This window comes from Bombina bombina, chromosome 6 (assembly GCF_027579735.1).
Source record: "Bombina bombina isolate aBomBom1 chromosome 6, aBomBom1.pri, whole genome shotgun sequence".
In the NCBI taxonomy this organism is placed as follows: Eukaryota; Metazoa; Chordata; class Amphibia; order Anura; family Bombinatoridae; genus Bombina; species Bombina bombina.
Genome location: NC_069504.1, coordinates 79,747,647 through 79,769,968, shown reverse-complemented (window position 1 = coordinate 79,769,968; position 22,322 = coordinate 79,747,647). Strand labels below are relative to the sequence as shown.

Below are 22,322 nucleotides of genomic sequence, written 5' to 3'. Positions count from 1 at the left end.
TAGGTAGGTTTAAAGGGACAGTCAACTCCAATAATGTTATTGTTTAAAAAGATAGATAATCCCTTTATTACCCATTCCCCAGTTTCGCACAGCCGACATGGTTATATTAATATACTTTTTACCTCTGTGATTAACTTGTATCTAAGCATCTCCTGACAGCCCCCTGATCACATGGCTATTTATTGCATTTTATCCTATTAGTGCCTGCATGAGCACAATGTTATCTATATGGGCAACATGAACTAGTAGTCCTGTTGTGAAAAGCAAATAAAAAAGCATGTGATAAGAGGCTGTCTGTAGTGGCTTAGAAACAGGCAGACATATAGAGGTTTAAATGTTATAAAGTATATTAATATAACAATGTTGGTTGTGCAAAGCTGGGCAATGGCTAGTAAAGCCATTACCTATCTTTTTAAACATTAACAATGTTAGTGTTGACTGTCCCTTTAAGTGTTCACGTGTCTTTAGAACTTTAGAACTCTTATGGCAACAATGTTTAACATTGTTTCAAACACTGCAGCCATAGAGTGCTAAAGATGCGTGCACACTCTTGAGCTTGTATGTTAGCTCACAGTAATGCATTGCTGCTCATGAGCCTACCTGGGTTTACTCTTCAACATAGGATACCAAAAGAACAAAGCAAATATAGTAGTAGAAATAAACTGATTTCTCCCCCCAAATTGCAGTCTATCTAAATGAACGTTTATTTTTTACTTTTCTGTCCTTTAAATCTATACATTAAAAAAATGTTTTACTATGTACATATACTATTATTTCCACCAAAATTGGACACTTTACAAATGCCTAGAAAACAATACAAAAGGAATTTACTACGGCAACCAGCGCTACATTTACATAGTATCCGTTCCAGCCTGTTGGCAAATCCCACATATCCCCAGTGAAGACATTAATGGCTTGCCATAAAGATTTATTACACTGAAATATAATGTCACTCATGTTTCTCTGTGTAGGTTGAAAAATATGATTTAGAAAGAATCAGCTAAACAGATGCACCACTCACCACAAACGTTTTAATAACCAAGTTCAATCACCCAGAGGTCTATGCAGAATAACCTCAGGTATAAAGATGGGAGATCTTAGCTTAGCTCATTTTCTTAAAGGGACCTTAAACCTCACATTTTTCACATTTTTCTTTCATGAGTCAGATGGATAGTACAAGTTCGAAATTTTTTTTTATTTTTGTATCCTTTGTCGAAGAGCATATGTAAGTAGTCTCAGGAAAATGGATGTCTGGAACACTATATAGCAGCAGTTTTTCAACAATGGTTTTAACAATGTTATGCATTGTACAAACAATGCTGCCATCTAGTACTCAAAAGTGTATAACAACTGCTGCAATATAGAACTGCAGAAATGTGCATGCTCCTGAGCCTGCCTACTTGCTTTTCAGCAAAAGACACCAAGAGAAGAAAGTCAACTTGGTAGTGGAAATAATTTGGATAGTTCTTTTAGTGCTCCTAAATGGCTGGTGCCCTTCTCAACTGTGCGTGTCTCTCCTAGTATAGTGTTTTCCCACCACCACTCCGCCCAAGACACACCTACCTGGCCTCGCCCATGAGATACCCATACCCTGTCTATGACTCAGCTGCTCCTACTATGGCCCCGTCCACAAAACACTGATTGGACTTAAGGAAATGGTTTCTGGAGAAACTACTGACTTCCACGTGTATTGGCCTTATCTTTTGGCGAGCACAGGCATTCATAAGTATAAATAGCAAGAAGTTACATAAGCAAATGCACAACCTAAACTAGGATGTGAGTTAAATTGGACAAACACCAAACTTAGCATTTCCATAGGGCACTGTGTGTGGCCTTTCATGTTTTTCCCTTTAACAAAGCATTACACCTAAAATGTTCTTTATTTTTTATTTATTTTATATTTTTAGAAACAAAACAGACAACTTTAAGCACTTGAAAAACCATACAGATATTTCTATAATGCAGAAATGTAACATGATATGAGATCTATAAAGAAGCTTTGTAAGCCGTATTAAAAAAAAAAAAGCTTACGTCTTTTCCTGTCTTTCTTTTGGGGGACTACACACACATATGGATCCAATTAGGAACAAGGAATGATTGTTCTATTTAAAGTTTCCCACATCAGATTAATGTTTTCTTTAACCCCATCACTGCTAAACTAATGTCTCAATATAGGAATACAAAATCAAATCTTAAGAAATGTATCTGCACTCTGTGTATGTACAAGTCTTTGTTCTGATTCCTGCTGATCTTTATGATGTGTTTCTCTATACTATAGAAACCAAACTGTGCTGAACTAGAAGTGAACTGTAGGGGGATTGAGACAGCAGTTTCCTATTTAAAACATGCTTGTGGGAACAGGATGCAATGCAAGGTACCAAAGCTCCTATAAACCCAAAGTGGTCTGCATATAATACCCACTGACATATGTAGCATAACTCTAGAAAACAACCAGATGTCAGTGTGGGAAAACATAACATCTAAAGGTGTTTGTTCTATATAGTTTTCACCTTTCTTGGATAAACACTAAGCGCAAGATCACATTCTAGTTACAAGCTTAATTGTCAGTAAAACAATCATTTTCATAGGCTTTAAATGAACATTAAATACAAAAGGGTTCTTTCATGATCCAGACAGAGCATACTATTTTATTTTAAACAACTTTACAGTTTACTTCTACTATTAGTGCTTTATTCTCTTGGGATCCTTTGTTGAAGGAGCAACAATGCACTACTGGGAGCTAGCTGATCACATTGATGAACCAATGAAAAGAGGCAGATATTTGCTTATGTCCGCTGTTTGAATCATGAAAGCTTAATTTGACTTTAAAGTTTCTGTGTTGCATCTAAACTACTTAAATGACCACTCAATACAGTAGCATTGTATAATTAACAGGTGCATAATAAAAAGACAATGCAATAACACTTACTCTGAATTTCAACTAAGCAGTAGATTTTTTTTTTTTTTTACAAATGTATTCCCCCCCCCCATTTGCTGGCCCCCTGTATCATGTGACAGCCATCAGCCAATCACAGATGCTCAGTAGGAGCTGGTGCCTCAGAAAGTGTGTATATAAAAGTAATGAGCAAAATCTTTCTGTTTTCCTGTACTAAATAAAATTACATTCACAGACCTGTCCACCAATGACCATATGGTGAGTTATCTATATTATACAATGAGTAATAAATCCCTGAGTATGCAATAGGCAAAAACAATATGTTGCTTCTTTTTTAACTTTATGACTGAAATCTTTTTTTTTTGTTCATTTCCCTTTTAGCTGAGATTTTTGTTGTAGCAGTTTAAAATGTTACAACTAGAAAGTGATCTGGACATAAGTGCCTGTAATAGATTGTAAGCTCTTTGGGTCAGTATCCGCCTTTTTTTGTAAGCCTACTCTTGTGAATGTTAAATAGGATATACTGTACATGATTACTTCATCTATTTTAATGCAGTACCATTACTTTTAATAGTATAGAAATAATTACTGAATGTTATTGAATTTTGCAAAAAAAATATTTTTGCAAATAGTCTTTCTTCTGTTTCACTTAAATTTCTCTGCTGCAACTCCCATTTCCGTAACAAATTATATCTTACGGCAATAAAACGTTTTTTTTTTTAGACATGTTTATTGATGATACATTAGTGCAGGTTGGCATTTTAATATCTATATATAGAAAGGCTGCAGTGTGTGCCAAACCAAGTAAAAGCTGCATGTCGGATTTAACATTAATCACAGCACCAGATGGTCAAATGCCAGATATTCTTTATACCGTGGTCATGTGATTTACAGTACTGCACTCCAATAGAGTGGGGGGGGGCAGTAGTCACATGACATGTGTACAATAAGTCTGATAGAGCTTTGATTAGACAAGTGACCTGGTTACCATCTGTAGCTACAAGGAGTGACGTTTTTGGAACACGCTCCCTGCAAGCTAAATTCTTTTGACTCTGTTGCATTCTAGTCCTGCTGGGAAAAGTATGCAGGGGAAACCTAGAGGAAGTCAGAGATTTGCTACTTAAAACATGCTTTTTAGACACTGTGTATACCCCCCTCCCATTCTAAAGACAAGCCACATCTTGATTGTGCATAAGGTCCCTAAAGTATAACTAGCTCAGTGTCTTTTGATATATGAGAAAACTGGAGGAGTCTGCAAATCATTGTAGGGGAAGGATTTCTCCAAGCTGTGTGCAGAGACCCTGTGCTCAGGCAGACTCACCCACAGAGATGGTGCTGCAGACGGCCGTTACTCCAGGCAGGGCCCGGAGACTTTTTTTTAAAATACCATATGGATCACTGAGGAGGAGAAGCGGAGAGCAGGTAAGTCAACTTCTGAGAACTGCACTTAAAGTGTTATTAACTGTGTAAATGCTGGAAGATAACATAGCAATATTGCTTTTGTGTAAGATCCTTTATTACTTTAATGAATGGGCTTTATGAAATAACATAGAAATGGTCTATTCTCACTGTATAGAAAGTATTCATTCATGTATAGTTTATCAGCTCTTAGCATTGGTAAATGCAACTTTTCAAACTATAAGTTGTTAGAATCTCTGCATTAGAAAACCATTGGTGGCAACAGATGCTAATGGTCTTAAACAGACCTAAGGTAAAGGGGCCACAATGAGGTCCCAATGCAGTTTATTTTGCTGCTTACTTCTACAACTATATTGTTATCTGTGTCTGAATCGGAGTGGGGGCATTTTATCTTAGAATAGCAGTATTGCTCCTCCAACAGCAAATGTGTACTGATGAGGATGCGGGAGAAAGCAACGTAGAGGAAAATTTGTATATGTGTGTGTTTGGGTCTGTATAATAACGGGAGCTTCAGTGCTTAACTTTATCAGGCAGATAAAGGCACTTGTGCAAGACAAAGCATGGAGATTGTATATATATATATTTTGGTTAACCACTTAAGTCACATTGTCAATTTTTATTTCACTTAAAGGGTTGATAAGCAAATCTAAAAGCAATTAATACTATATATATACTGTATATATAATATGTATGGTATTAATAGTTTTTATATGTCGCATCAGCCCTTTGAAAAAAAATTACAATGTGACTTGTTATCTGAAAAGTATCAGTATTCCCTTCCAAATAATCGCTTGTGAATTATAATGTTTGAAGGGACATGAAACCTCATTTTTTTTCTTTCTTGATTCAGATAGAACAGGCAATTTTAAACAACTTTCTAATGTATTTTTATTATCAAAATGTCTTTGTTCAATTGGTATCTTTTGTTGAATAGCAGGGATGTCAGCTCAAGAGTATGCATGTGTCTAGAGCACTATATGGCAGCAGTTTTGCAAGAACGTTATCTATTTGTAAGAGCACTAGAGGGCAGCACTGTTTCCTGCCATTTAGTGCTCCAGATTCCTACCTAGGTATCTCTTCAACACAGAATATCACGGGAATAAAGCACATCATAAAATAGAAGTAAATTGGAATTTTTTTGAAAATCTTATGGCCTCTCGGAAATCACAAAAGAGAACTTTTGGGTTTCATATCCCTTAAGAAGAAATTTTAACTTTATTTCAGCCAGTTTTCTTAAAAATAAATATTGAATATAATGGTATTTCTATATACAATAACTGCTATACATGTGCACCTAGTTGACTTACAATATTATTATGATTATTTGTAAAGTGCACAGACACTGATTCATGACAAAAAAGTTATAGAGATACAGGAAACTTGGTAGAAAAGAGCTTACAGTCTACAGATTTTAGCACCGCAGATTAAAATTGTATTGTGTGTTGTGGTTATGAATTTTGGATCCTTGTAGTTATTGATTATAGCAAACACATGTATAATTGTACCATAACTGACACATTGCAAATTTCAAGTTATCTTATTCAGAAGGGATGAAAAATCTTGTTTATCTCTTTGGGGGGGGGGGGGTAATTTTCTTACTTGTTACATTCATTATCTCATCTAGAAAGTCATTGTATAGAAGAATGTCATTATACAAAGTGTGGTTTTATGTTACTGGAGCTGGCGTTCTGTGATACTTTAAGACCAAGTGCTTTTTTTGGCTAGTATATGATATTCCTTATAATGTAACAAGAAGGTAAAAACAAAAGGGAACCCTACACCAGATAATTGTGTTTGATGTTTTAATGTTTTCTAACACCTGCCCAGTGCCAGGAAAGTAATTTAGGGGGAAAAAATGAAATCCTACCTTGTGGTTATAGCACAAACATTACATCTAAATACACATAAATGGCTCTAATGCACACGGTATCATGTAACATTGCTCACAAAGAAACAGTAAAAAAAATGGGGATTTTAAATAATTTATGAGTGGCAGATTTCAATGATATTAATATTTAAAGGGACAGTCTACTCCAGAATTGTTATTATTTTAAACTATAGATAACCCCTTTATTACCCATTCCCCTGTTTTGCATAACCAACACAGTTATATTAATATGTTTTTTACTTATGTGATTACCTTGTATCTAAGCCTCTGCAGACTGCCCCCTTATTTCAGTTCTTTTGACGTACATACATTTTAGCAAATCAGTGCTGACTTATAAATAATTCCACAGGGGAGGGGTGAGCACAATTTTAGCTGTCTAGCTGTAAAAAACCCTCAAAATACATTGAGATAAGAGGCATCCTTCAAATGCTTAGAAATAAGCATATGAGCCTACCTAGGTTTAACTTTAAAAAAAGAATACCAAGAGAACAAAGCAAAATTGATAATAAAAAAAAATTGGAAAGTTGTTTAAGATTGCATGCCCTATCTAAATCATGAAAGTTTAATTTTGACTAGACTGGCCCTTTAGTTGTAGCAAGTGACAGTAAAGCACAATGGGAAAAAAAGGTTTCTGGTGCAATTGTTTAAATGTTATAGAATTTTAAGGATTTTATATGTTAAAATAAATCTATAATATTATTTATAATTGCCTGGGAGAATGTTATTGATTGTTTGGGAATATGTAGGGACCAATTGTTATGTTTCATTTAGTCACAGACACTTTAAAGTTTTTTCTGTAAGTCTTTATTGTGACGGTTAATATAAAAACAAGTAGGAGTTAGCCATAAAATGTAAAATGTGTGTGATTTTGGAAATAACTATTATGTGAACTGGCAAAGGCATATTGTGTGTTAGTTTTTTGTTATTTTCGTTAATTATATCAATAGTATTTAGGTTTATATTGCTTTTCTTTCCAGCAGAACTCAGTTTACCCAATAACTGGCAGCTGAGATATTAAAGCCCTTATTGCCCAATGTAAAGAGATATTAAAGTTACTTTTCTGTGTGTTGCATTTAAAAGAGGATATCGGCCTTTCAAGGCATGGAGCCCACCACCTTTAATTAAACTGATGAAATTGTCCTTAACAGCCATTGAGTAATTGATACTCCAGTATCAGTTTGAACAAACATACAATTCTTGTTAATTTCAATATCAGTTTAATTCGTGTGTATGATAGAAATATTTGGTTCTCAGCATATCAAACAAGGAATTACAAATGGTAAAGCTTTCCTACAAGGTTCAGACCTGCAAGCCAGAGTTACTGCAAGCGTTAACTTTAAATCACCTGAGCTATCTCAACAACTAAGAACTATAGTTCCCATTGCTATTGTAAACTGGTGATAACAGGTATCTCCATTAAAATCTAGGGAGAGTTCAGTTTACAGTAGCAATAGAAACTATGCTTAAAGCTTGCAAGTTTAATTTTTGGGATTGACATAACTTTAATAGGGCTAGTAGTAGATAACCTCCCAACTATACTGATTGGAGAGTGACAGAGAGTGACTGAGCTCTGTCCCCCTGAAGCCATATCTCCTAATATGCAAAATTTCCCTTAATCCTGCCCACAGACCACCTGGACACACCCACAAACCGCTCACGCCTCCACCAATCACCCAGACATCCACATGATCCCGCCCACTATTCCCTTTTAACCCTGCCCCTCCTGACATGACCGTGTCTACAAAATGGTAACAGATCCAACTCAACCTCCTGAGTCTCAGATACCCAGCCACCAATTTAACGATATACACTTATATGTATGGGCATCTATTTATCAAGCCATCAACCCCAAATACGCTGGAATTCCGCAGCGTATTGGTGGTGAGCCTGATTCGCCTTAGTTATCAAACCCTACAAACCGGCAAAAGTAGAATTTTGTGACGTAACATACGATCCGCCGGACTCAGTCCGACACAGATCGATGCTTACGTCACAACAGACGTTCCGAAAGCAAATTCGTTTTGTTATCAAATATCTACCTGGTATTCTCGCCACTATTCCAGCCCAGCGTACCTGGTTTTCAATCCGCCACCCTGGAGGCGGCAGATGCCATAGGAATCACTGGGAGTCGGAAAGCAGCGAAAGCTTATGTTCGCTGCTGCCCGATATCCCATTGATTCCTATGGGAATGTTTACACCTAACACCCTAACATGTACCCCAAGTCTAAACACCCCTAATCTGCCCCCCCTACACCGCCACCACCTACATTATACTTATTAACCCCTAATCTGCCTTCCCTACACCAGCAGCACCTAAATAAAAGTTATTAACCCCTATCCCTCCGCTCCCGGACCCCGCCGCAACTAAATAAACTTATTAACCCCTAAACCGCCGCTCCCGGAGCCCACCGCTACCTACATTATACTTATTAACCCCTAATCTGCCCCCCCTACACCGCCGCCACCTACCTAAATTTATTAACCCTAATCTGCCGCCCCCAACGTCGCCGCCACTATATTAAATTTATTAACCCTTAAACCTAAGTCTAACCCTAACACCCCCTAACTTAAATATAATTTAAATAAATCTAAATAAATATTACTATCATTAAATACATTTTTCCTATTTAAAACTAAATACTTACCTGTAAAATAAACCCTAAAATAGCTACAATATAACTAATAGTTACATTGTAGCTATCTTAGGGTTTATATTTATTTTACAGGCAACTTTGTATTTATTTTAACTAGGTAGAATAGTTATTAAATAGTTATTAACTATTTAATAACTTCCTAGTTAAAATAAATACATATATACCTGTAAAATAAAACCTAACCTAAGTTACAATTACACCTAACACTACACTATAATTAAATAAATTCCCTAAACTAAATACAATTAAATACAAAAAAATTTAATTAAAATAAATTATCTAAAGTACAAATAAAACCAAACACTAAATTACAGAAAATAATAAACAAAGTACAAGATTTTTAAACTAATTACACCTAATCTAATCCCCCTAAAAAAATAAAAAGCCCCCCCAAAATAAAAAAGCCCTACCCTACACTAAATTACAAGCCCCAAAGTAATCCGCTCTTTTACCTGTAAAAAAATTTTTACACCCCCCCCAACATTAAAACCCACCACCTACGCAACCAACCCTAATCTAAAACCCACCCAATCCCCCCTTAAAAAAACCTAACACTAACCCCTTGAAGATCACCCTACCTTGAGAAGTCTTCACCCAACCGGGCTGAAGTCCTCAACGAAGCCGGCAGAAGTGGTCCTCCAGACGGGCAGAAGTGGTCCTCCAGATGGGCAGAAGTCTTCATCCAGACGGCATCTTCTATCTTCATCCATCCGGCGCGGAGCGGGTCCATCTTCAAGACATCCGACGCGGAGCATCCTCTTCTTTCGACGGCGACTGAAGAATGAAGGTTCCTTTAAGTGACGTCATCCAAGATGGCGTCCCTTCAATTCCGATTGGCTGATAGAATTCTATCAGCCAATCGGAATTAAGTTGGGAAAAATCCTATTGGCTGATGCAATCAGCAAATAGGATTGAGCTCGCATTCTATTGGCTGATTGGAACAGCCAATATAATGCAAGCTCAATCCTATTGGCTGATTGTATCAGCCAATAGGATTGAACTTCAATCCTATTGGCTGATTGTATCAGCCAATAGGATTTTTCCTACCTTAATTCCGATTGGCTGATAGAATTCTATCAGCCAATCGGAATTGAAGGGACGCCATCTTGGATGACGTCACTTAAAGGAACCTTCATTCTTCAGTCGCCGTCGAAAGAAGAGGATGCTCCGCGTCGGATGTCTTGAAGATGGACCCATTCCGCGCCGGATGGATGAAGATACAAGATGCCGCCTGGGTGAAGACTTCTGCCCGTCTGGAGGACCACTTCTGCCGGCTTCGTTGAGGACTTTGGCCCGGTTGGGTGAAGACTTCTCAAGGTAGGGTGATCTTCAAGGGGTTAGTGTTAAGTTTTTTTAAGGGGGGATTGGGTGGGTTTTAGAGTAGGGTTGGTTGTGTGGGTGGTGGGTTTTAATGTTGTAATTTTTTTTTTTACAGGTAAAAGAGCTGATTACTTTGGGGCAATGCCCTGCAAAAGGCCCTTTAGATTAGATTAGGTGTAATTAGTTTAAAAATCTTGTACTTTGTTTATTATTTTCAGTAATTTAGTGTTTGTTTGTTTTTGTACTTTAGATAATTTATTTTAATTGTATTTAATTGTATTTAGTTTAGGGAATTTTTTTAATTATAGTGTAGTGTTAGGTGTAATTGTAACTTAGGTTAGGTTTTATTTTACAGGTATATTTGTATTTATTTTAACTAGGAAGTTATTAAATAGTTAATAACTATTTAATAACTATTCTACCTAGTTAAAATAAATTCAAAGTTGCCTGTAAAATAAATATAAACCCTAAGATAGCTACAATGTAACTATTAGTTATATTGTAGCTATTTTAGGGTTTATTTTACAGGTAAGTATTTAGTTTTAAATAGGAATAATTTATTTAATGATAGTAATATTTATTTAGATTTCTTTTAATTATATTTAAGTTAGGGGGTGTTAGGGTTAGACTCAGGTTTAGTGGTTAATAAATTTAATATAGTGTCGGCGCCATTGGGGGCGACAGATTAGGGGTTAATAAATGTAGGTAGGTGGCGGCGGTGTAGGGGGGCAGATTTGGGGTTAATAAATATAATGTAGGTGGCGGTGGGCTCTGGGAGCGGCGGTTAAGGGGTTGATAAATGTATTTCGTTGCGGCAGGGTCCGGGAGTGGTGGTTTAGGGGTTAAACACTTTATTTAGTTGTGGCGGGGTCCGTGAGCGGCGGTTTAGGGGTTAATACATTTATTAGAGTTGCGGTGGGCTCCGGGAGCGGCGGTATAGGGGTAAACAGTATAGTATAGTGTGGGTGTTTAGTGACAGAGTACCAAGAAAGCTGTAAAAAAGCCGAAGAGCAGCGAGATCGATGACTGTTAGTTAACAACAGTCCGCTGCTCATCGCACCGTACTTGGTGCGCGACTTTTTGACATCTTTTTTGATAATTTTGGAGAACGTATTCAGGTCCGCGGTAGCGATGTTAGGCGATCTTAGGCAAGCGTATTGGTGCCGTCGAATGCAAGTCAGTTGACGCTTTGATTAATAGATGCCAAGGTCTTTAGGTTCTTCAACATACTGTGATTCTATGTTTCTGTGTTGTGTAAAACTCTGAGGACAAATGTAGGTACTGGTTACAGCAATAGAAGACTTGTGGAACAGAGGAAAGCCAGGAGTAGTTCATTTGATAGGAAATTTAAAATAGCAAAAGAAAATCAATCTTTTGATAGAAACTTATGACAACCTTTTATACAGTGTTAATGTTTCATATTCTATACAATCATTGCTAGATCAGCGCAGGAGCTTGTTAGTATCTGTGCCTAACTGGATTTTCAATAGGTGTATGCTAACAAAAATAATTTTAAATGGGCTTAAAACTTTTATGTGCAGATCTTTAGCAATTTAGCACTTATAGGAACGTTGTAAAGTTGAAATGATGTATTCTAATGAATTAGACAATGTACATTTTGCGTTATTGTCCTTTGCTTAGTATGGAGTTGATCACAATCTATTGTGTATGATCAGCATTTTGTTAATGGATGCAGATATGGCCTTTTCGATGTGATCACAATCAGCCATTTTCTTTGTTTATTGGCAGCTCTTTTTTTCATTATTGCTTTGGCGAAAAATGGCCCTATACAACAAATTTACCTATTTCTCACTTATTGAATTCCACAGCTAAAATTACTTAATAAACCCCCCAAACAATCACCAAAAGGGCGGAGACTTATCTTCTGAACCAAACAAACCGCAACTTATGGTCTATGGTAGCGGAGGTTCTTGCTATGGTTTCATCTCTTTTAAAGCCTGGTGATATCACTTTTTATTAATAAATAGTTTTAACATTATCCGTTTGAGATCCACTTCTGTGTCTCCATTTGGAGTTTCTAAGAGCCTTTAAATCTAGAACTTGATGTTAAGCACTAGAGCATGTGAGTACATTAACCCTTCATTTCTTATGCCATAGTGCATTGCAGGACTTCACCATTTGCAGTTTTTCTCTTTTCTCTTTGGAGGTATCATCATTTAAATAATCTGCAAGTAATTAATCTGGGACTAAGTTCCTCACAGCATATCCTTTTGTGCACCATCACATTGTTTTGTGTTATTTTTATTTTTGTTTGCGATTTAGACAAGTTTATATATTGTTTTTGTATATATATATATATATATATATATATATATATATATATATACAGTACATATAAACCGATTAATCGATTAAAGGATAACAATATAAGTGAAGGTTGAAGTGCACCCTGAAAGTTGTTTTTGATTTTGGCAAATAGGAGTGCTGGATCAGAACTGTGAGTATATATACAGTATATATATAAAATGTAAGAAAATTAGCACTTTTAGCCACTGTAATCTAGTTCTCAATAAGTGATCTCTTATATCTATAAATTAATAATTATGTATAACTACAAATGCAGCTATCTGAAAGTGATAGTAAACTTTACATGTTTTAAAATCAGGTCCCGTATTTGCTGTAACTGTGCTATTCTAATACCCGGCGCTCTGGATGGCCAGAATTTTTTTGTAACTAGAGCTCCCATTGGAGAACAATTTCAAACCGTTAGCTCACAAAAAAAAAACAAAAAAAACTTTGCGGGGTATTAGAATGGCGCTGCTAGATTAAAAAAATACATAAAACAACATTCAAATAAAAAAAAAAGTTACACTTGCATTAAATTAAAGGTAATGGATGATGTCTCCCAACAGTCGTCTGTCCGGCCAAACAGTAATCAGTGCTTTATGGTTTTTATATTTAATTAAAACATTTCTTAACGATTATTATGTTGTCAATTTAAATCATAAATTCTTTAAAAAATGAGTAATCTGCACTTTTACGCTAATAAAAATTAATAAAAACAATAATTCAAGAAACACACATTCCTACTATACTGATAATGCCCCTGTTCAAAATGACATGCACACATATCTCTACGGTTTTGGAGCACAACGGGTTAATTGTGCACAGGTAACCTATTAGCATCACTACCCACTATTAAGGGATCAGCAATATACAGATTTGTCAACCCGTGATGTAATCTCTAAACCTAGCGAATCATCATTTTGTTTGTCCTTAAAGGGACATGAAACCCAAACTATCTAATTATCTAATTTTCTTAGTTCTCGGTATCCTTTATTGAAAAACAGAGACATAAGCTCAAGAGTGTGCACATGTTTGGAGCACTATATGGCAGCAGTTTTGCAAGACTGGTATTCATTTGCAAGAGCACTAGATGGCAACACTATTTGCTGCCATGTAGTGCTCCTTATGCCTACCTAGGTGGCTGCGCTTATATATGCTTCTTGTCATTGGCTAACACAATATTCAGAAAGCACCCCATAGTGCACTGCTGCTGCTTCAGCAAAGGATACCAATAGAATAATGCAAAATTGGAGCTAGACGGAGCACGCGAATCTGGCGTGCTGCCCGAAGGAGCTCGCGAAAGACCAAGCCGCCGTCACAGTCCGTTGCTGGAGTACCTGGTATACTCCCTAGGACACTACCCCACTGCTGTAAGGGGTAAGACGGGGAAGTCTAGTATAGCTGCCTGAGGCTCCCTAGCCAGAGCCACTACCGCAGAGTCCGTCAAACCACTAAGCCGAAAGCAAATAAGAAGGGACTTGCTGCTTGCGGAAGCAGGCCGCTGGAAACTTGCTATCCTCTACCCGCAAGGTTCTTGCAAGACTGCCATCCCAGACTAGCATATCGGGAGCTCACCTTCAGCTGACGAATCTGGGCCGCAGCGCGCGGCGCCGCCTCTCTTGGTGGAGGCATAAATCCCCAGTGCACGGGGTCTTTTGGAACCGGTCCAGCTGGCATCGAAGGGGTGAGAGCGCTACCCTAGGCACTAAAATTCAACTGAAGGCTAATGAGGGCAGCGTTGCTGCTTGGAGTCTAAAGCTGAACCAGCGCACAGCATAGTCTATTTGTCGGGACTCCTGGGCTCCTAGGACGGCGGAGAGAGTGAAGTATCTCACTGCCCTTGGTTTGAAATCTGCTGCTACCTACTAAGGGAACAAACACAAACATCTTCGGACTAGAGGGAGGCTGACCGGACCTGTAAGCTGACCAGATTTACATCTGCATCGCCCCCAGACGGTCTGAAACCCGGTGATCTACTAACGCAGGTTGTTGGAGGCTTTTACCCGAGCAATACTTAATCAAATACCCAAGCTGAACAATCTGCCTCTCGGTCAAGAGTAGAGTATAAAACATAGCTCTGCGATAGCTGGTGGTAAAGCAAGGCGGCCAGAGGAGCGGATCCAAAATCTCCCTGTTGTGAAAGATACGCTGACTTCTCAGAAATGTCCAAAAAGCGCAAGTACTTTTAATATTCATTATGTCGTCATGTATATCACTTCTTAAAGGCTGCGGTACCAAATTATAGTCTTCCTTATGTTGAAAAAGACTCAACTGTACTGCAAGAGCCAAAAGTATATGGACTGAAATTGGGTTATCAATTAAATTTGAAACATTGAGTGTATTTGCTCGAACTGTTATCCTTAAAGTGACATGTTGAAACAATTTGCAAGCTAATTTATTTTATCTTTTTCTTAGCTCCTGCCTGGATGTTGTTTACCCTATTTACAACTTGCAAATCACAGTGATACTGAGTTATTGTGTACTGTAGGAGCAACTTGCAATAGTCAGCTTTTTCACTGAGCAATATTAGTATATATAATTAATAACAACTATAAGTAAGTGGTAACTGATATCTTAATTTGAAATACTGATGACATAATTTATAACTGTGGAAGGCTTAGAATCTGACTATTAAGATTCGTCAGCATTGAATAATATATATTATATATTTTATAAGGTCACCTCTGAATTCTAAGCAGTCAGGTTATTGGTTCCCGGATTCCCCCCTGATTTTTTCTTCAGGAATAAGGAGTATAGCATTAAGTCAGAGTGCGACAATTTATATCTTGTTATCTCTTATAAGAGACTAAGAGGCCCGCACTTTCATATATTGTAAATCTGTACTGTATGATCTGAATAGATTTTGACTATAGGGACATACAATAAGCTGCCAAAAGTATTGGTCTAAATATCATACAAGAATCCAAAGAGCGGAGCTGTGTTGTATGTCTATATAGCTTAAAATTTCTCTGTGTATATTCTGTTATAAGTGAATCTAAGCCACCTACTGTTCATATTTTGAGGATATGAAACTGTGTCTCTATGAAAGACTGGAGCTGTATTGTATATAGTTTTTTGGTAATAGCAATTCCGGTCAGTCTTGTGTCCTACTGTATATGAATGTGTAAAAGGACAAACTGACATCCTAACTTAGATCCTGTTTCTCTCTCTTATAAAAGCAATTTCGGTTGAGCAACTAGAATACTAAAAGAACCTGCTCGGACAAAAAGGCCATGTCACAGACCAGAGAGGGTCAATTATCAAACCCCAAAAGGGACATAGTAGCAGTGTACAGTAGCCACTCTTTTCCATTTTAGTGGATAATCAGGGAAATTGGCATTTACATAATAAATGGAGAAATATATCACAAATCCCAAAAATAAATCCCCAGCTATGCCTCCGAGGAGGGATAAAAAACAAAAACCCCTACAGGAAAATCTACAAGAAGTTTCTTTTAGAAGTCCAGATCCGAATCTGGAAAAACAACTTACTACGAATCAATTGGCAGACTTAATTCTGCCGCAATTTGAAATAATTAAGGGCGAGATCTCAGAGATCTCAAGCGAAATAAAGCAATTTTCAAGTAGACTGGTAGAAGTAGAAAATCGAATCTCCTGTATTGAGGACAGACATTTTAATCAGGAATCTGCTATTGACACGCACTCAGAAGAGATAAAAGCACTAAAAGCCAAGATTGAGGACTTAGAAGATAGGTCTAGGAGGAGTAACGTGCGTGTCATAGGACTACCAGAGTCCAGAGAGTTTAAAGATCTCCTACTATTTAGCTCCCAAACTTTACCCAATCTACTAGGCATACAAGTTGCAGAGGGAGGAATACAGGTAGAGAGAGCACATAGGGTAGGCATGATCAGACAGCCAAAAGATGGCAGCACGCGACCAAGAATGGTCATGATAAAATATTTAAACTTCCAAGACAAAGTTAAAATCATGCAGAAATACAGACAGACCCAGACACTCACCATAGATACCAAACAGATTCTGTTATTTCAGGATTACTCAATAGAAACCTCGACAAAAAGACGTGCAATGGCGCCATTCTGCTCTGGCCTAATAAAGGCAGGGCTGAAGGCAACTATGAAGTACCCAGCAAAAATCACGGTACTGGGCATGGATGGCGTCATTGCATTAAACACAATTGAAGAGGCTAAGGAGTTTTGCAGAGACAATAACATAGACGTTTAAGCAGTTTTCAAAGAGCAGGGTAATCGATGGCCCTGGAGACGAAAAAGGTGATTTGGATAGGGTTAATGGGTAAGGGGGGGAGGGACTGGCTTTCTATCTTTCACTCTTTTTTTTTTTTTTTTTTTTTTTTATTTAAGTACTTCACACAAGTTGTTTAGAGTTACAATGAATGAGTAATTCATTAAATATAATTTCCTGGAATGTAGGGGGAATAACATCTCCAAGTAAACGCAAGAATGTTCTCAAGTTAGCAAAAAAACAACATCCAGACATTATTTTACTCCAGGAATTACATCTTAAGAAGGTAGAGATAGGAAAGTTAAAAACAAATTGGATAGCTGAAATAATCGCCACACCTTGCGAAAAACGCAAAAAAGGCGTAGCAATTATGTTGGGCAGGGATCTAGCATACACGATAATCAAGCAAGAACTGGATCCAGGGGGGAGATATATAGTACTGCAACTGAAAATAGACCAAAAGATCTGGACATTGTGTAATCTATATGCCCCGAATAGTTGGGACTCCCAGTTCTGGGAGAAACTGACTAAAGTTATATCCCCATATATTGGACAGAACTTGATAGTAGCAGGAGACTTTAATAGCACTATGTGCCCTGAGCTAGATAGGCATAGATTCAGGAGTAGAGCATCCAATAATAGGGAAGCCAAATATCTGCAGAGGTTTGCACGTATGCTAAAACTTCACGATGCCTGGCGAATCCAACATCCAGACACTCAGGAATTCACATGCGAATCAGGTGCGCACAAAAATTTCTCCCGAATCGATATGTTTTTGGTTGATGATTATATTATGAGAAACAACATAGAGTCACACATCTCAGAGATTATTTTGTCGGATCATGCGATAATTGGCTTAAGAATTGTGTGGAGTACCCTCTCCAAAAAAACCTCGAACACATTTCGTTTTCCTCAATATATGTACAAAAATGTAAAATTTGTAAATTGGTTGCAGCAAAGATGGGGAGAATACTCCACACAAAACCGGGATTACATAAACAAAGTTGAGGTGTTCTGGGAAGCTGGGAAAGCGGTCATGAGGGGGGAAATAAGAGCCTATATGATTAAAAGAAATAAAGAAAAGAAAGCAAGAGAGTTACAATTATCAAACCAGCTTAAAAATAAATACGCAAAATACCTCAGAACACCCAATAAAGAGAATTGGGACTCTTACAAAGCAGCAAGAACGGATAGAGAACACTATCTAATTAAGGTCGGGGCATATGAAGAACTGAGGAATAGGGCGTCATTTCAGGGAAGTCAGGGTATATCGGCTAAACATCTGGCAAGGTTGGTTAAATTTAGGAAAAAATCTAATCAGATTTTCTCAATCAGGTCTGAGGGGAAACTCTTTAGTAACAAAGAGGAAATCAGCAAGATATTCTTTGAGTATTATAGTAATTTATATGCAAGGGAAGTCGTGAACGAGAAGCAAAAAGAGCAATTCTGGCTGGGTTTAGATGTCCCCCAAATATCGCGAGAAGCGTTACAGATAATTAATGCACCTATTACTGAAACAGAAATACTAGAAACCATAAAAAAAACTCCAAACTTGGCAAAGCTGCAGGGCCGGACGGTCTTACGGCAGAGTTTTACAAAATTACGGCGTCAGAAATAGTGGGCACCCTAAATAGACTTTTTAATCAGTATTACTTGCAGAAAGACATGAAATCAGTCTATTTCTCTGACTCTGTAGTAACTTTAATTCACAAGAAAGCGAAGGACCCAACCAACGTTGCGTCATACCGTCCGATTTCGCTTCTTAACCAAGACTACAAAATATTAATGTCCCTTATCGCAGACAGGTTAAAAAAATTTATTACAGATATTATCCATCCCGACCAGGCAGGATTTATTGCAGGAAGAAATGCAGTCAGAAACATGCGCAGAGTTCTTACCACAGTGGACTATCTCCATCGGATCGACCAGGACGCCGGAAAGAGAACTCAGGGGGAAGACATAGCCTTACTCACTGTGGACGCCGAGAAGGCTTTTGATTCAATTATCTGGGACCACCTAATAAATTCATTGAAGAAGTTTGGTTTCTCCGGCGCCCTGGTCGATTTGATCGGGTTAGTGTATAAAAAACCCAGGTCTCAACTTCTCATTAATGGTGAATTATCACAAAGCATTACTCTAGGCAAAGGAACACGACAGGGTTGCCCGCTTTCGCCAATATTATTCGACATTGCATTGGAACCCCTCGCTATATATCTTAGGAAAACTCTCCCACCAATCTTGGTGGGTAATCAGAAGGTGTCTGTGACACTTTATGCAGATGATTTATTAATATTCCTACAAAATACAAAGCATTCTATACCATGCTTTATGAAAATACTAAATATTTTCAGTTCCTTTTCTGGATATAAGATAAATATTAGTAAATCAGAAATTCTCTGGATCAGGAAAAACAGATTTAGCTACTCTGACAATTTTAAAGAAGTACAGAGCATTAACTACCTTGGCATTAAGATCAGTAAGAACCCAGCATCCTGGTATCAGCTCAATTTCAAAGATCCTTTTCATAATCTGCAACACGATCTCGCAAGATGGAATCTATACTATCTATCCATTTCAGCCCGTATTAACGTCATCAAGACTATTATCTTCCCAAAATTTCTTTTCTTACTACAGAATTTACCACTTTTATTACACAAAAAAGACATTGATAATTATAACAAGGCCTGTGCTTTTTTTATTTGGGGGAAAAAGACTTCACGTATTGCCCTCAATAAACTGACCCAGGATAAGCGGTTTGGAGGCTTTTCATGTCCAAATATAAAATATTACAATATGGTCTCCTTGGCTAAATTCGGGGTGGACTGGCTTAGCAAATCAGACCATGTTACCTATTTTGAATATGAAACAGAATTAATTAAACCCTTCAACCTACAGGCAGTATTGCACTGCCCATATAGAAATCTACCAAGTAATATAACTAGATTAGTAACATTTGCAAATGTAGTGATCGCCTGGCAGAGATACTGTAAAATACTGGGGATAGAGTTTCAGACTTCTAGACTACTCCCGATTACTGGGAACCCAGTTTTTCCACCAGGACACTGCAATAGTATATTTCAAATATGGGAAACCAAAGCCCTGACATATGTATCACAGCTTAAAGATCCACTCACCGGGCACATCAGGACATTTGAGCACCTTGCACGGGAATACAGTCTACCATCCCAGCACTTCTATGCATATTTACAGATCCGCCATTTTATAAACGACTATGACACAAGGTTTAGTAAACATTGGGCGCAATTAGAAATCGAGGCAGGGATATCTTTGTACAAAGCAGGTGCTAGAGCCTTATCGTACTGGTATCAACAGATAATGAGTAAGGAAGGTGAACTCCACATCAACCAATGTAAACAGAGATATGTACTTTTCTTTCCTGAACTCCTAGATAAGGATATAATGGATAGCATTGCCAGAGCAAAAGAAGCCACAGGGAGAATCAATTTGAGAGAATCACAGGCTAAGGTAATAAACAATTTTTATTTAACCCCAGCCAGAATTGCTAAGTGGTCCCAATCACAGGTTATGTGCCCTAAATGCCATAAAGTAAATGCGGATTTGCTGCACTATTTCTGGTCTTGCCCGAAAATTTCGCAATACTGGAGCAAAATCCAATACTGGATGAACAGAAAAGTTAGAGACAAGCTAGAACTAGTGGCAGAACATATATTCTTTTTGTATCCATCACAAAACATTGGAGACAGACTTCTCATCAATTTAGTAATCTTGATTGCAAGGAACCAGTTATGTAAAGGGTGGAAGCATAGAGAGGCTCCCTCAATTACCGAATTCACAAACGCCTTGAGAAACCAGATCTTGATAGAGATTGTAGAATTAGACAAAGGAGCAGATAAACAGGTCTTTTTAATTTTTTAAGAAATGGAAAAAGTATATCCAGGGAGAATCGACAATTGCCCAACAGTATATTCTCTCGCCTTTCCAAGATTCTATACCTTTCCTAGAATTAATCCTAGACGGCTCATTACCGTCATGCTGGGCACATAGTCGCTAAGGCAGGACTAACACTCATATACAAGCAGAATGGAATTCACCGGCAGCTCTCTAGTGAGGGTATCTCCCCGGGGGGGCTGCTTTTTTTTTTTTTTTTTTTTTTTTTTTCTCTCTCTCTCTTTCTCTCTGTCTTCCCCCCCCCCCCTTCTTCCCTAAGCTGTAATAATATATTATTTTTAGAACTGTGGTGAGAAATCTTGAGTATAGGTCAGAGTAGATAGGGAAGGATCTGCATAATTAGAATATAAGGTCAAGACGGACTCAAGAATTAGATAAGGTAGATGAACACAAGATCTAGATTAAGGGACAGTTCAAAATGGGTCAAGGACTAGAGACCATATTCTACTGTTCCGGTAAAATTAAGAAGTGATCAGACAATTAAGATTGGAGGTTACAGATTAGTTATCCGGATAAAAAGGAATTCTAACATTTCCTGTATTTGGCTAATGTGTATTGTACTGTTGAATTCTTGTCCAGAATCTTCCTCCTAAGAAAAATATATGTTAAAAAACTTGAGGTTAAGATAATGGGACCCATAGGTGGTCTACTACATTTGATACAACCTTCAGTTACTGTTATGTTTTACATTTTGATCTATGGCCCAAGTGTGGTCTTGCAGAAAGATATGAAGGTTTCAATTTGCGCATTGGCATGCTGATGTATTGTTTCTCTTTTTAAGTAGATTGTTATTAGTGTTAGCACAAAATAACTATAATATGTAACCCATACGATGTATCTTATTTTGAGTACGCTTAAAAGTTATGTTATCTATTGCTGCAATCCCTCGTTTGTATGCCAAATCTTTACCTCAATAAAAAAGAAAGTTAAAAGGAAAAAAGAATAATGCAAAATTGATAATACAAGTAAATTGGAAAGTTGTTTAAATTTGTATGCTATGGGGCCAATTTATCAATGTCTGGCGGACATGATACGCTGTTGCGTATCATGTCCACCAGACATCGATGACAGCCAACAGCATACAATGCCGCCCCCGGCCGCTAGCAGGGGGTGTCAATCAACCCGATCGTATGCAATCAGGCGGATTGATGTCCGCAGCCTCAGAGGCAGCGGACGAGTTAAGAAGCAGCGGTCTTAAGACAGGGGTATTGATAAATCGGCCCCTATATCTGAACCATGACAAATTATGGTTTTCATATCTCTTTCACTTTTTTTAATAAGTCCCAAAATGTTATTAAAGTCAGTTAGTAAGGATCTGTATGTTAACCGTTTCTAAAGTGCTTCTTACCTGTGCTGCAAATTCTTTTAAAAATGAGCTTGTTGTATTATAGACTGTAAGTAGTATATCTTGTAACTAGGATTTGTGGATGTGTTGTGTCTTCCCATGGGGCTGTAAGCAAGCAAGCGGAGGGAGGAAGCTGCGGTTGAACTGAGGACAGCGTGAGCACGAGTCCTGAGGCTGCTTTCCCATTTCACATTACTTGGACTGCCCTGTATTATTTTTACTCTGTTGTATTTAGAGTTTCAACAAACCAGATGCTCTTTGATAGGAAGCCATAGTATGTATTCTTACTGTGTCTGTAATTATGTATAACAAACAAATAGATTTATTTGATCATCTACATGT

General features: G+C 37.6%; 1 protein-coding gene across 4 annotated transcripts in view; it reads left to right on the top strand.

Annotated features, from left to right (window-relative positions):
* FRMD4A (FERM domain containing 4A) overlaps positions 1-22,322 on the top strand; it is an 818,993-nt gene that overhangs the window by 246,897 nt on the left and 549,774 nt on the right. Inside the window, exon 1 of one of the 4 annotated variants that reach the window (XM_053716491.1) lies at positions 3,943-4,318. The exons of the other annotated variants lie outside the window; for them this stretch is intronic. Within the exon in view, the coding sequence (XP_053572466.1) occupies positions 4,130-4,318 (189 nt within the window). The 5' untranslated portion in view covers positions 3,943-4,129. Of the gene's footprint in view, positions 1-3,942; positions 4,319-22,322 lie in introns of those variants that run through there. 4 annotated transcript variants of the gene reach the window in all.